This window comes from Leiobunum rupestre, chromosome 3, assembly GCF_980474605.1.
Source record: "Leiobunum rupestre chromosome 3, qqLeiRupe1.1.hap1, whole genome shotgun sequence".
NCBI lineage: Eukaryota > Metazoa > Arthropoda > Arachnida > Opiliones > Sclerosomatidae > Leiobunum > Leiobunum rupestre.
In genome coordinates, this window is record NC_143386.1 from 19,110,794 (window position 1) to 19,124,659 (window position 13,866).

General features: G+C 34.7%; 1 protein-coding gene across 3 annotated transcripts in view; it reads left to right on the top strand.

The window, feature by feature from the left end:
- LOC149949752 (multidrug resistance protein mrp-7-like) overlaps positions 1-12,096 on the top strand; it is a 29,294-nt gene extending 17,198 nt beyond the window's left edge. For 2 of the 3 annotated variants that reach the window (XM_090169288.1, XM_090169289.1), the window contains 7 exons: positions 910-1,109; positions 1,354-1,480; positions 1,570-1,671; positions 3,687-3,833; positions 6,050-6,375; positions 7,443-7,637; positions 11,924-12,096. In XM_090169288.1, the coding sequence (XP_090025414.1) occupies positions 919-1,109; positions 1,354-1,480; positions 1,570-1,671; positions 3,687-3,833; positions 6,050-6,375; positions 7,443-7,637; positions 11,924-12,041 (1,206 nt within the window). In that variant the 5' untranslated portion in view covers positions 910-918 and the 3' untranslated portion in view covers positions 12,042-12,096. Of the gene's footprint in view, positions 1-909; positions 1,110-1,353; positions 1,481-1,569; positions 1,672-3,686; positions 3,834-6,049; positions 6,376-6,554; positions 7,245-7,442; positions 7,638-11,923 lie in introns of those variants that run through there. The other variant, XM_090169290.1, reaches the window with a different exon arrangement.
- The last annotated feature ends 1,770 nt before the right edge of the window (positions 12,097-13,866 follow it).

The following is a 13,866-nucleotide window of genomic DNA, read 5'->3' on the forward strand; positions in this document are numbered from 1 at the left end:
ACCAAAAAACCAGATGATGATAATGGTAATATATAGAGTAGGAAGCACTGCGGGCTAACGTGCAATTAATGGCTGCCTACGCATTGTAACACGACCACTTGATTTAAAGGCATTTGAAAGTCGCTAGCTAACTTCGGCCTAAAGCGATACCTTAAACCTAGCTTAATGATTATTATCATAAAGTTTTCTTCGTAACTTTGGTCTGTGGAATTTTTTTAATCATTTCACTTTAAACTAGGAAACGCCGAAAACACCTAGGTTAGTTTGGTTATAAAAGTAAAGTGAACCCAAATTTTAATATTTTCAAAACAAAAACCCTTGAAATAATTGAGACAATTGAAAATCGAGCAATAAAACGAACACAATTAAAAACTAATTGTTTTAAAAGATTAGATTTAGTTAGCAGTGGGGCGTAAAACGTTGCCCATCTATGTACACAGAATGTCTTTTGACTAGATTCAAAAAAATATTTAATAATTACCGGATCTTTCCGCATTTAAAAGAACCATATTTGTGTTAGCTTCCTTATTAAGTACTTTCCATTTTGATAGAGAAATATGAATTGAGGGAACTGTTCCCACCTATCTCCGGTTCAACGAATCGAAAAATCGTTTCAGTTTTAGATGATATTAACATTATTAATAATGTAAAGTTTTAATTCACGGCTGCACTACATTTTATAAACCCGATTTAAGTTAATTTCCATTTGTGTAATTCTTAAATTATTCATTATTTCTATTTCATAAGAATGTAATCATCTGCCAACTTCAAACATTAAATAGTTATCAAAGTTAAGCCTTACGTACCGATTTCGATATGAAGTTCTTTCTACATAATTCCTCACTAATCAATCAATAGTTATTTGACTAACGAACAAGCTTAAATTAAAATTGGGACTTTCTTTTGCAGAGCTATTTTATGAGATCCAACGGCAAATTGAAGAGACTGCTGTCTTCCACCAACTCGCCCCTTTTTTCGCACTTCTCCGATTCGTTGCCGGGCGTCGGAATCATTAGGTCACTTGACGCAATGGACATATCAACGACAAAAGCCATTTCCCTCATCAACGAAAAAGAGACACTAAGTTACAGTGTAGAGTCCGCTCAAAGGTGCGTATTCATATTTTATACGCCGAGTGACTTAGCTAGGTCAATGCGCAAAATGTGTCGCATTGAGGCCCACAAGGGGGCCACAACTGTCATGGCGTAAGTATAAAAGGGTACCCATTTTCCCATTTTGTAGTGAGGCTAATCTTTCTATCTGCAGCACTGATGATATTAATAGAGATACAACCACGTAAAAATGGAACGTGATAATGTTTGCAGCAATTGAAGAAGAGTTTCTTTTTTTCAGGTGGTTGAGTGTACGAATAAGTTTATTAGCAAGCTGTTTGCTGTTTTTTGCCGCTTTAAGTAGCGTTTTTGCAAAGGGAAGCCTTTCAGCCGGAAGGATTGGATATATTTTAAACAATGCAAATTTAGTAAGAATTATGATACGAGACTAGAAAATCCATTCAGAAAGCCATATATTTTGAAAATGTTGTTTGTGTAAATATGCAACTCTTTATAGATAAATAGCATGATTTATGTCACTGTACTTCGAGCGACAAATTTAGAAACAAGCTTTGTGTCAATCGAGAGAATTATCGAATATTTATCTTTGACACCCGAGGTAAATTTAAACAAAAGCATTATACACCGTGTCTTTTTTTATTCTGACTGAGCATTTTTCTTAAGTAATTGGAAAATTTTGCTTTTTTTAAAAAAAAACAATTTATGGCGGGAAGGTGCTGGACAAAATATTCCAATGCCAAATTTTTAAACTAGCTTTTTACATGTTTTTTATCCAAATGTAAAAATAATCCCAGGCATACTAATAAAACCTTTTCTGTTGCTTTTGCGCAAAGGTTGTGTTGTCAGGTCGTTTCATGATTTAGGCTTAAGGTGGTGCCTTGGGTATTATTAATAAATCGAAATCTTTAGTTTTTAACCATTCTCTGTCATTTATTGAGTCTAATCAACAACTTTGCCATTTAAGGTCGAGTTATTTTACGGGGATGATAATCGTAACGCTCATATAGTTAGTAAGCCAAATGTTTATCCTGACAGCAAACCAGGCCACAACACTGTTCTCCGAGCTATTCGATACTTCGACAAATACGTATAGGTAAATCGCAGGTTCCGTGGACAAGGTCCTCAAAAACCTCAACATCTGAAAAATCGTTCTAGCCTAGCGTACACTCGAACAAGTATTAGAGGTGCAAGCGACGAGTTTAGATTATTAAGTAACTACGTTTGGAGAACTCTTCACAATCACCACTTTCATCCGAATCGAGCTACCCTCTACCAATCTCGAAGGAGATATGGAACGACGATGTTATTTCAACAATTGGCTAGTTAACATGTCTGATGATGACCTAAATTTGATCTCTCCTTTAGGAGAGATGGACCTTTCAACCACCAAAACAACCTTAGCATCATCAACAACAATTACGACTCAATGTTTGGTGCGTTTGAACGGAGATCAGCGTTGTCGGCCCATTTTTCCTTCCCAATCGTCGTTATGGACAAAATTACTTTGCACTCAAGATTGTAGAACGAAGAAGCAGACGCGTTAGACGACATTCCGCTGGACACTTAGAGACAACTATGGTACCAACATCAACCCCGATCTTTTGTGGAACATCTTATAAACGAGTTCCTCCATAATTGGATAGACAGAAACGGCCCCGTTCGATCAGACGTCGGGGACGGTTAATCATAATCCATGTTTAAATTGATTTTTTTCGGGAAAAAAATGTAAACAAAGAAATTTACCAGTTAATATTTCGGAAAATAATTAAAAAACATGTATTATTCGTAAAATTTGAGGTTTTATCGAAAAAAACGTCGTTTTTCCGATTAATTTTACAAATTTATCAAAAAATTAATCGGATAATACAGTAATATAAATTACTTGATCTAAATGTCTTACGAATAATTTTGAGAGCTTTATCTATTGGATAAAAGTTAACCATTCCCGACCTCTACGTTCTATGGCTTCCGAGGTCTCCAGACCTATTACCGTTGGACTTTCACCTATGGGCTTATATCAAAAAAGAGTTTACGAGATGCCCGTTGCGAGCATAGATGATTTACGACACTAAATTATTGCAGCTTTCGAGTTTCTGATATAATCGCCGGCTCGTTTTGAGAGATGCTACATCGCGCCGAAACATGCATCGTGGCCAACTTAGATATCATTGTACCTAACATGTAAATGTTTAGATATTATTGTACGAATTTACTTCAAAATGAACCTAATTTAAGATTTTTTTAAATTGTGCAAAAATCTAGCTATTTCCCCCATATGGACAACTTGTTTATTTATCACGTCGTTCTACGTGAAAAATTCATATTTTAAATGGAAAATTTTTCTTTGTGCATTATCAACAGTGCTCTAAACTTTTCTCCAAAAACCATTTCAAAAACGTGAAAAATGTTCCAATTTATCTTTATAATTGGATTTTACGCGTTTCGGTACTAGACATAATACCCTAAAAATTTCGTAACTTAAACTCTTGTTGTTTGTGAGAAACATTCCCAGTTAGACCAAAAACAGACACCCTGTATAGAAAGATATCTCAGCTATAAACAACTATTAAAACCAAATTATTAATGTTCTAAAAAATTAAATTTCATAAATAGGCTGCTTGGAAAACCGCGGAAAGAAAATTGTCAAAGTCTTGGCCTAACGAAGGAAAAATTGTTTTTTGGAAATACTCGACAAGATATCGGGAAGGGCTAGATTTGGCATTAAACGATCTTTCATTTGTTATAGAATCAAAACAAAAGGTGAGTTATTATTGGCAAACGTAGCCTGTTGTAAATCTCATTAAATTGTTATGGAAGAAAAGTACAACAAACGAGAAATCAGTTGTTACGTTTCTTAAAACCATACACCACCTCACTTCGTTTAATAGCTGCAAATTTTATCTGAATTTTAATTTCATATTTAGAATTTAGTCAAGGAAAAATTGCTGGGTATGTAGGATTTGCCACATTTTGAAATATTTAAATAAAAAGAAATCGCGGTGAACCCATTGAATTCACATTTCGCAAAACGCTCCATTGTCATTATTTCATCTTTTTTTGGAACTCTCCGCCTTAAATATAGAGTAAAGCCAATACTTACTTTTCGCCATGAACACACGCTGAGGATAAACGAACTCTCACCATCAGTAAAGTAATCCTACTGTCGATGACAAAGTCCACTTGTTGGACGCGCAATTACTCATACATTTATAGACGCAATCTGACTGTAGATTAAAAGAAACGCGCTGTTGTGCAGATTATATTTCTTTCATGAGCTAATGACAAATTACCCTTCATCCTAGTTTGAAACTTTCAAATTATTTAAATTGAACAAGCTTCCGATATGAATTTACGCAAATGTTATTGATAAGGTAACTTATTTGGTTCGTGGTGAAATGTCCATAAGCACCAACTAGTATAAGTTTCCTTATATACTGTGAATATTTTCCCCGCGTCGTCTGCTTACGAATCTAATCTTTTTGTTGTAAACAGGGCAGGAAATAAGAAATTAAAGTTATCGTACATTTGTCCAGTGACCCCCCATCATTTCAAAAAAATTATAGGACATTGTCCAATGACCCTCCCCCTAAAAAAGAGTAAAAACACTTGAAAAATAAGTTCAATATTTATTTAAAATGAGATCTACGCAAAGTTAGTTTTGATATATATAGGAACTAATTTTTATAGGCAAGTCTTCTTCCTTTTTCTTTTTCCGCTGTGTAATAAATTTTTCTGACTGAAAATCTGTTATTGAAGGACCATGCAAAATGCTTAAATACTAGCGCGTTTATTGGTTTTTATATTATTCATATTACTGAAGCCTCTTTCTGCTTCTGCACTTGAGGCTCCAACACAGCTTCCCCTGTCCCCGTATACCCAGGCCGCCACTGCCCGTCAGGCGGCCATCCCTCTCTCTTTAGCACAGACTCACAGTTACAGAATAGACTATCAAGTATCAACTTCAGTAACTCGGTACTTCCTCATATTTTTTGTAAAATAATTGTTAATATTTTTATTTTGTAGAAAAAAACATTCCCAGTTTTATTGAAAAAGTTATCGGACAAATGTCCAATGACCCCCCTAAAATTTTGAAAATTTATCGGACATATACAAAATGTATCGGACAATGTCCAGTGTCCTGTGCTTACTTCATGTCTTGGTTGTAAAAATGATCTAATAATCTAAAAAATGATTCCACTCTTGTATCTCTAGTATATAATATAGTTTTGTAAATATGTAGAAATATTCTTTTATTACAGAAAATACACATCCATGAGTTTTAAGATCTTGTATTCGATTCTGGTCAAAGTTTAGACTTAACCGATATAGTAGCCAAGCGATGGAGCTCTCAAGCTCACCAAATTTCATTTAGGGTGATACTTAAATTAATTCTAGAATACAGCACTTGTTACTCCACGCAATGAATACTGTACATTGTCGTAAGGTGACGGAAGAAGAGGTCTAAAAGCAATGATTAAAATATCTTCGCTTTTGTCTCAAAATCAACCGCTCTTGAGCTGTGACCCTCACTTAAAGTAAATCATTAAATATTATATTTTTTATTGTGAAAACCAAATGTTTAATGAACCTCAGGGTCATCAAGAATATTCTTCGCGTTCTGATTTCTGACCAGCCTAAGTTATTATAATAAAAATCCACGACATATTTATTCAATTATGACGGTTTAAAAAACTACACAATTTCTAATCATAAAATGGAAGATAATATAAAATTTGAGTTTTTTCAATTTTCTAAACGGGTAGTTAAACAATAAAATTCATATTTTAGAATGAAAACGAATACCTAGTGAATATGATTGATTTAGTTTAATACCAGTTGCAGAATTCAAATAAGAATATAGTTTTTTGATGGGTTAAATTTCAATAATTGTATAGAATATGATAGGATGGCAAACATCAGATTAATATATTTCGATTTCTCTCTCTCTCTACTAACAATTTGAAATGCACTTATAGGTTGGTGTTGTCGGAAGAACCGGAGCTGGCAAATCGTCTCTGACGCTGGCTTTGTTCCGCATGATAGAAGCAGTTAGCGGCGAAATCCTCATCGACGGAGTTAACATCAGTCAGATTGGGCTTCACGACCTCCGATCGCGAATAGCCATCATTCCGCAAGATCCGGTTCTGTTTTCGGGGACGCTGCGAATGAATCTGGGTCCCTTCGAAATATACAGCGACGACGAAGTGTGGAAAGCTCTCGAGTTGGCAAACCTCAAGCACTACGTTCAGGATTCGGGCAAGAGCTTATTGTACGAAATAATCGAAGAAGGATCGAACATGAGGTAAAACAATTTGACTTTAGAATCTAATCAAACTTCTCTCTTAAATTAGATTAATATATAAATTAACCGCGTGGAAATTTTCGTAACTATAGGCAAGAAATAATAAAATGAACCGGATTACGGAAAAACGAAATAAAATAGTTCATCGTTGTTCCTATGAACGTTTTTTAAATTTTCAGTTTCTTGGGCTTTAAACTGTTCTCGCTGAGAAGCCCGTCCATCGTCAACATTCCCAACTTGTTGAGTTTATAACATATTTATTATAGTGTTACAGCCAATCCGCAATATTAAAACACAATCTATTGAAACAATTCAAATTTGCTAGACAGTGAAATTTAAATAAATGACCCAAAGAAATTGAGACATGACCCGGAGATTTAAAGTTCTAGGACGGACTTATTAAAATATTTTTTGCCTCATGGAAAGCAATTATCTAAATTGGTCGAATATAACATTTGGAACTCACTTATTTCGTGGTGCGCATTTTTAACGGCAACCAACGCAGATCAGTTTGGTTTCTTATTTTTCACGTGTGATGCACTTTTAAAGTTTGTTCTCGAAAAACGAAAAATTAATGTAAACCTCTGTTTTCATCAAAAAATGCAAAGATACTCGAAGACTTTACGTTAAAAGCCTAGACATGGACAACAAGTGGGCCAAAGTTGGGCTCTTGAAGGCATATGGCCTAATTACAACGGAAGAAGAGACAGACAAAGAAGCGTCCGTAAAATATATTAGATGGCAGGTTGGCTGGGCTAATGCTTGTCTGAACTCCTCGGGTCTCTTAAATATGACTTCAATAAATGTTACCCATAACTTTTTCGTCTTTTAATTTTTACATGAATGAGTTAAAAATCAGCATCGTTATACTTTCTCCGCTCGATTCAAACTCTCTAGAAATTGTGCACCTAACCTTATCAGCGGACATTTGATTTTAATTAAAAATATTAGGAATTAAATTCTTGTTAGATTTTCTTAAGAAACAAATGCCAACAGTCAAAGATTTATATCGCACTTATAATATTACACGAGCCTGTCGATTGGACAAAATTGTCTCTTCTAAATAGTTTGGGTCAGCGTCAACTGGTTTGTTTGGCGAGTACCCTTCTGAGGAAACCTAGAATTTTGGTGTTGGACGAAGCCACAGCCTCTGTGGATCCAGAGTCTGACGAAATTCTGCAAGTCACGATTCGGAAAGAATTCCAGTTTTGCACAGTCATCACTATCGCCCACAGAATCAATACCATCATGGATTACGACAAGTAATATTAAATTATTTACTATTATAACCTAACCTCATTTCGTTAAAGCTATTACGTTAAAGGTACACCAAACATTTTGGCGCTTATTTAGGTTACTTATCTCTGAGATCGCCATTTATATGTTTATGATAAAGGTGTTTTAAATTTTGGGATCAGATAATTTTTTTTAATAAAAGTAAATATATTTGAATTACAAAAGTTTTTAGTCTGTAAATGTTTAGGGAAAACATTTTCCGTATCTTAAAAAAAATCCAAATGTCTAGGTTACGCCATATTTGAGAGAATTGGATCAAACGAGTATTTTGAAACAGCCAATATTTGGAACTATAAAGGGCAAATTATGCTTGTCCTCGATTTGTCGAATTACAATTATCATCTTTAGGCGATCATGATACATGTTTTTAATCAGCTAAAAAATTACTTTTAACAATATTTATTGAAAATTCTAGCTTTTTTGCTACGAGTATTGTATAAAACATGTAATATTTTTAAAACGCGGGAATTTTAATATCTATCTTCAGGCCATATCGTCTTCAAAAGTTATTTATATATTTAATCTCCAGCTGATTTTAAAACCTAGGTCTAAACATTCATTATCAATCAAAGACTATTACCAGGAAATAAAATATGTATACACTTGAAATGTTTAACGATCCATTGCTGCATCGCCTGTTAACCACAACCGTTTTATGCCAGTGCCCCGTTAATCTCTCTTAATCATAACAAGTGTATCCGTATAAGAATTAACGCGGTTTCCGTTTAAAATATGGTTTATTAATATAATATTTTGATTTTCTACGGCTGACCTAGTTAGGTGTAGGGCTCGGAATTACGAACAAGATGAATATAGATAAACCGTATAAATGTCGATAATATGTTTATTGGATAAGCATACATGAATAAAGTGCACCTACCTTTAATTTTGGATTGTCAAACAAATTAATAACGGATAATCGCTTTATCCATTGTCGAAACAAATATCCAATTTATTCGTTTAGATAAGAGCTCATGAAATGTTAATAATGAATAAAATGACTACGGGGGGGTTATCCACAGATACGTATTTACGTATAAAGAACGTGGCGTAAAATATTTTTTTTAACCGAAAAAAAATCCAAGCTGCAAAATAACTTATCTTTCAGGTAAGTCTATTTTATTATTTATTCATATTTTATATCTATTGAACATACAGTTTTGTACCTATTTTAAGTTACTATCTATTAAATAATTTATGGATATTGCAAGATTATCCACGGATAAAGAACAAAGGTCTCTCATTCTTCGTTTTTTCGATTCAAGTTGCCAGTTGCAAAGTTTCCCCGCCAGATTTGGCTACTTTTAAAAGTATGATGCGAAAAATACATTGTAGGTCCTTGGATAAGAGAAGTAATTTTGGGGTATGGGGAATTGTAACTTTTGAAATTTAATTGTTCTTAAACTTTTTCAATAAGTTAATTTCGAGAGTCATTGGGTGAGCTTTATTACTCATATGAAGCGAAGAGTTACTACCCCTACGTAAAACCGTAGTCTGGTCCGTGACCCGTCGTCTCACCAGCACTCGTATATGGTTAATGGTAGAGGACGGAACAGAACACGTTTTGACGGAGGGGAAATGAGGCTTAAAAATGACATCTTAAAGGGAATATAACCTCTGGTTTTAGGTGTGGAACACCAAACAACGACCATTTCCCGCTCCCTCCTATGACTTTAGATATTTTTGGCGCTGTTTAGTGACTTCCCGCCAAAATTGCTTACATAAAAAATCATAAAAAAATAAAAAACGACTTGAGGTTATATTCCATTTAACGGTAGGAAATATTTAAACCGCTGACTTTCGGGATCGTTTGCTTCGTCCAAAGCTAGCGTAGGGCCCATGGATCGCCAACTTACTAGGGTTGCCGTGGATCGGTTCCCGTTCTTAAAGGAACCGGAACCGAGCCGATCAAGAGAAATTGGAACCGAAAAATAGTAGGAACCAACCGAAACAAAAATTGGGGAAATACTGTAAATTACTGCATTTTATTTCAGTTAATGCTTAAATATTATAAACAGACGTCATTCTCGGACCCTGGCCGAGCAGAATTTCGAAAACTAAATGTTAAATTAGCTCGCGTAGGTGGCTAAGCTATTTTGGCTTATTCCCACATATTTGGAAGTAGCATAGAACATGCGGGGAAATAAAAACCAATAGCTTGGACAAAACGAAATTAAGTGATTTCTAAATGTACAACGGTTTTTCCTTCCAATTGAGACAATAGACATAATAGTCCTTGTCACTGGTTAATTTATTCTTTTTCGCGGCTTTTTCAAAAGCAATAGTATTAGAAAAGTAATCGGTTCTTTCGGGTGGGTTCGGTTCGATTCGGTTTGGTTCTACATGGAACCGGAACCGAACAGAAGTGGATTCGGTTCCCATTTCTTAGAACCGGAACAGGAACCGGAACCGAACCGGGCATTTTCAGTTCGATCCCGGTTCCTCCGGTTCTAAACGGCTACCCTACAACTTACCAAGGACCAATTTCAAAGATAGTCCTTTTTCAGTCGAGATCGCCATATACGGTTTTAGTATAATTATGAGGCAAAGATTTTGTAGGGCAAGATGGTTATTTGAAAGGTTGAAAAAGTGATATGAGAAAGGTCAATTACCAAAAACGTTCGTGTCCCCAGGAAGTAAAGATTCACTTCCACTAAGTCATAACGTCGTCTGTTTCGTCGTTTTCACTTAAGCTTAGGTGAGTGGGTTCAAACTATTTTGTGACGTAGTCGAAGTGAGTTTCCACTTCAGGGGGGGGGCACGAATATTTCCACCCATTCATTTTTAGAATTTACCTTTATTTTCAAGATAGATATAGCAATTTGTTAAAGATGTCCAGATTGGACACCCCTTGCTCCTGGGTTATTGGGTGCAACCAAGATCTGAGATTGCAGGATTCGACCAGTTCTAAAATTAAGAAATACTGTCGTAAGTTTATAATATTCTTCAATAAGTATGTATTTTAGGGAAAACTTTTAGTGAGCTTTTAACGGAATGACGTTATCACGGTAAGAAAATCGCCCCCTAGCGAGACGCTGTTAAAGGCTATGTGAGACACTGCAGCCAGCGTCCGCAAAACGGCGCCATTGCTATATCATTGTAACTGGTCGTCCCTGTACGAAGCACTTAATAAGTCCATGGTCTCAGTACAGAGCGATGTATACCTTTCTCATAAGAAATATATAATTTTGCTTTTACTTACTCCGCGCGGTAGAGGCATTGAGCCACTTTGTATTTTGAACTACCGTCTTCGGATGATCTAAGCGACACTTTCTGATGTTTCCACACGTCACTTCGCAGTCTAGAAGTGCCTGCCATGCTTCCGTTTGCGAAAAGAAACCAAACCGAAAACCGTCCGTTTCGGAGTTGAGTTTACTAGTGAAATCTACCAAAATACGTGACCTCCCACGTAACAAATAATCGGATAAAACAAATAGATATACCGATTCAATATTCATTTGAAAAACTAAGTATACATTACGAAAACGAATAAGATAATTTTTTTTTGTTTTGAACTGAAAGGATATGTCTACTTTATTTATTGGGTAATTTATCCAACGAGCAATATTTTATTTAAGATAGACCTCCTAATTGGATAATCTTAGTCGATGTTCATTTAGATTTATCCATGGATACTGGAATTGTGAATATACTCGACACTTTATTTATATTATTTGAACGTTTTTTAGATAAGTGGGGTCAGAGGTGAAACGTATAAAATTACACGTTTCGATATAGTTTTCCTTTTATCTGAATTTGTAGATAATAAGATGGTCTATTTTCATCAAAATGGATAAACCCATTAATATTAAAATAGACCTTATCTAATGGATAAAAATTACACGAATTCCGAGCACTAGTTAGGTGGAGTAGTACTTGCCTTATATTTTGAGCAGTGAATCGCATATTACCATATCTACATCATAATATGCTTGGGCAACAATATTTAAAAATTTTCGCTTTATTGAAATTGTGAAAATTAAGCTATAAGCAAAATATGGTTTATTTAGTCGATGTTTAACTTCCTTTATTGAAATATGAGGCCATCAAATTTTTTTTGCTCCCTGACAAAGTTTCAAATATTCGATTTGGTTGGGACGTCGGTACTTGATACTTTATTCAAAAAATGGTCTTTGAACACGTCTTTGGGTGAACAGCCGTCCTCCGTTATTATCAAGAGATTTGATTTATTTTGATACCAAGTTTGGCTAACTCACAAGTAAGAAATTAATCATAAACAATATTATTCTAGAGTGTTGGTTTTGAACCAAGGATCAGTCATCGAATATGGTCAGCCTAATCTTCTTCTACAAGACCTTAACTCAGTGTTTCGTAAAATAGCCATAGACGCTGGAATCATTGATCAGTAAACGATTTACGAATTGGATAGTCATGATTAAATAAAATAAATAAATAAAAGAAAACTTGCTGATTTTAATTTGTAGCTATAACTCTTGGTAACTTTGTATAAATCGATCCAATGTTAATTACGTACATGAGGAGCTATTTCAAACCGCTGATGTGAAAAGATCTAACATTTTGACTTAAGCCAAGCGATGAAATAGCCTATTATAAAATTAAAAACATCTTTAAGCAATCGACGAAGAAGGAACTGAAGTAATTAAAAAATTCATAACAAAAGAGGTAAATTTTTTTTTATAGAAAATGAAATATTTTATAGTTAACTTCCTACAGCAAATAAATATTTACCAACTGATGTTAAGTGAAAAAAACCTTTTTAATGGACGTAAGCTATTGCGTGAAGACAAACACAAACACACGAAAATATTTCCAGTCCAGCAGTGATCTTTGCTCGCTTTTCTCGTTCACATAGACAAAAAATATTAATTTATCTCTTGAAAAATGTGTCCATATTTTAGATAAATAGCAATGACATTATTTTTTTTTCGAACACACGTGTTACAATATGGGTCTTTCGGGGAATCCCCATAAAAACCTACTACCAAACTATCATTGTATTTAGTATCGATCCTTAGGCTTAACGAAGCCATGTTTAATTTCACCATGCAACGCCTTCATTTTATATAATTCTTAAAAATAGTAAAGCTTAAGCGAAACTATTCATAATAGACCGATTTGCAACGTGTCTGTGATCTTTTTTTTGCGTTCCCTCAGTAGTTTTCCTGTTCGCAAACTGAGACCGCCCTCATTGCTTAGAACTTTACAATTACATTAAATATTGAAAATTAGATAGCAAGAACGTTTTACACTTAATGCTTCTTTGTTTGTTTAAAATTGCTGAAATCATCAACATTTCACTGATATTTCAAACAATCGAGATGTCAGAATTTCAGGTTTGATGCCCAGCGATTGGCTTTTTTTTCTCGTTGATTAAAAGTCGTGTATAATTTTTAGCAAGATAATTACCTTAGATGGAAATTTACTGTTTGCAGTGAGTTCTCTTTTGGAAATATTAAAGAACTTTCGAAATCTTGGAGTGTTTTGGGTAGTCATGTCAATCTTTATGACCGAGTGAAAAATTTCGATTTCTTCAATGCCGAGTCGCCATATTCCCATCGCAACGAATAAAGGGAATAACGTCAAAGCGAAACGAAAACGCGCAAAGGATATTGAAAGTTACATTTCTGAAAAACGAGTTCGCTTATCTCGCGATTCAGTGGCTTCCTCATGAATCAAAAATAGATTTGACGAGAACTGGTGAGTGTTCTGCCAATCTGAAAATATTTTAAAGTGTTTAATCAGATGAAACGGGTAGTAAAATCATAAAAATTAAAGCCACTAGCCAATCCAAGGACGTCAAAGCCAGACTTGCGTTTCTGACCAACGATCGCGATGCTTTGGTTCAAACCATGAAGTACCTTTTAAATTGCCAAAGAAACGAATCTACAAACCTCATTTCGAAAGACGATAAAGCTAAAGCCGAAATGTCTTTTTAATAAACAATGAAGTCCACGAACCCGTTATTTCCGATTGGGAAATAGCAGCGATATTTTTAGAACAAGATTCACCCAGTGACGGGTCATAAGGTCGTATCATGAACATGAAAGAGATCGAGAAGTCTTATAATAATCTTCTTTCTGAAAATAAACATAACATTTAATGGAGATCAAAACTTTAGAAAGCACGTGAAATCTTTCTTGAAAAATAATTTACAAGGTCGAATAGTATTCAGTTACAAGAAAGGTTGACATGTAGATGTTGTAACAAGTATCG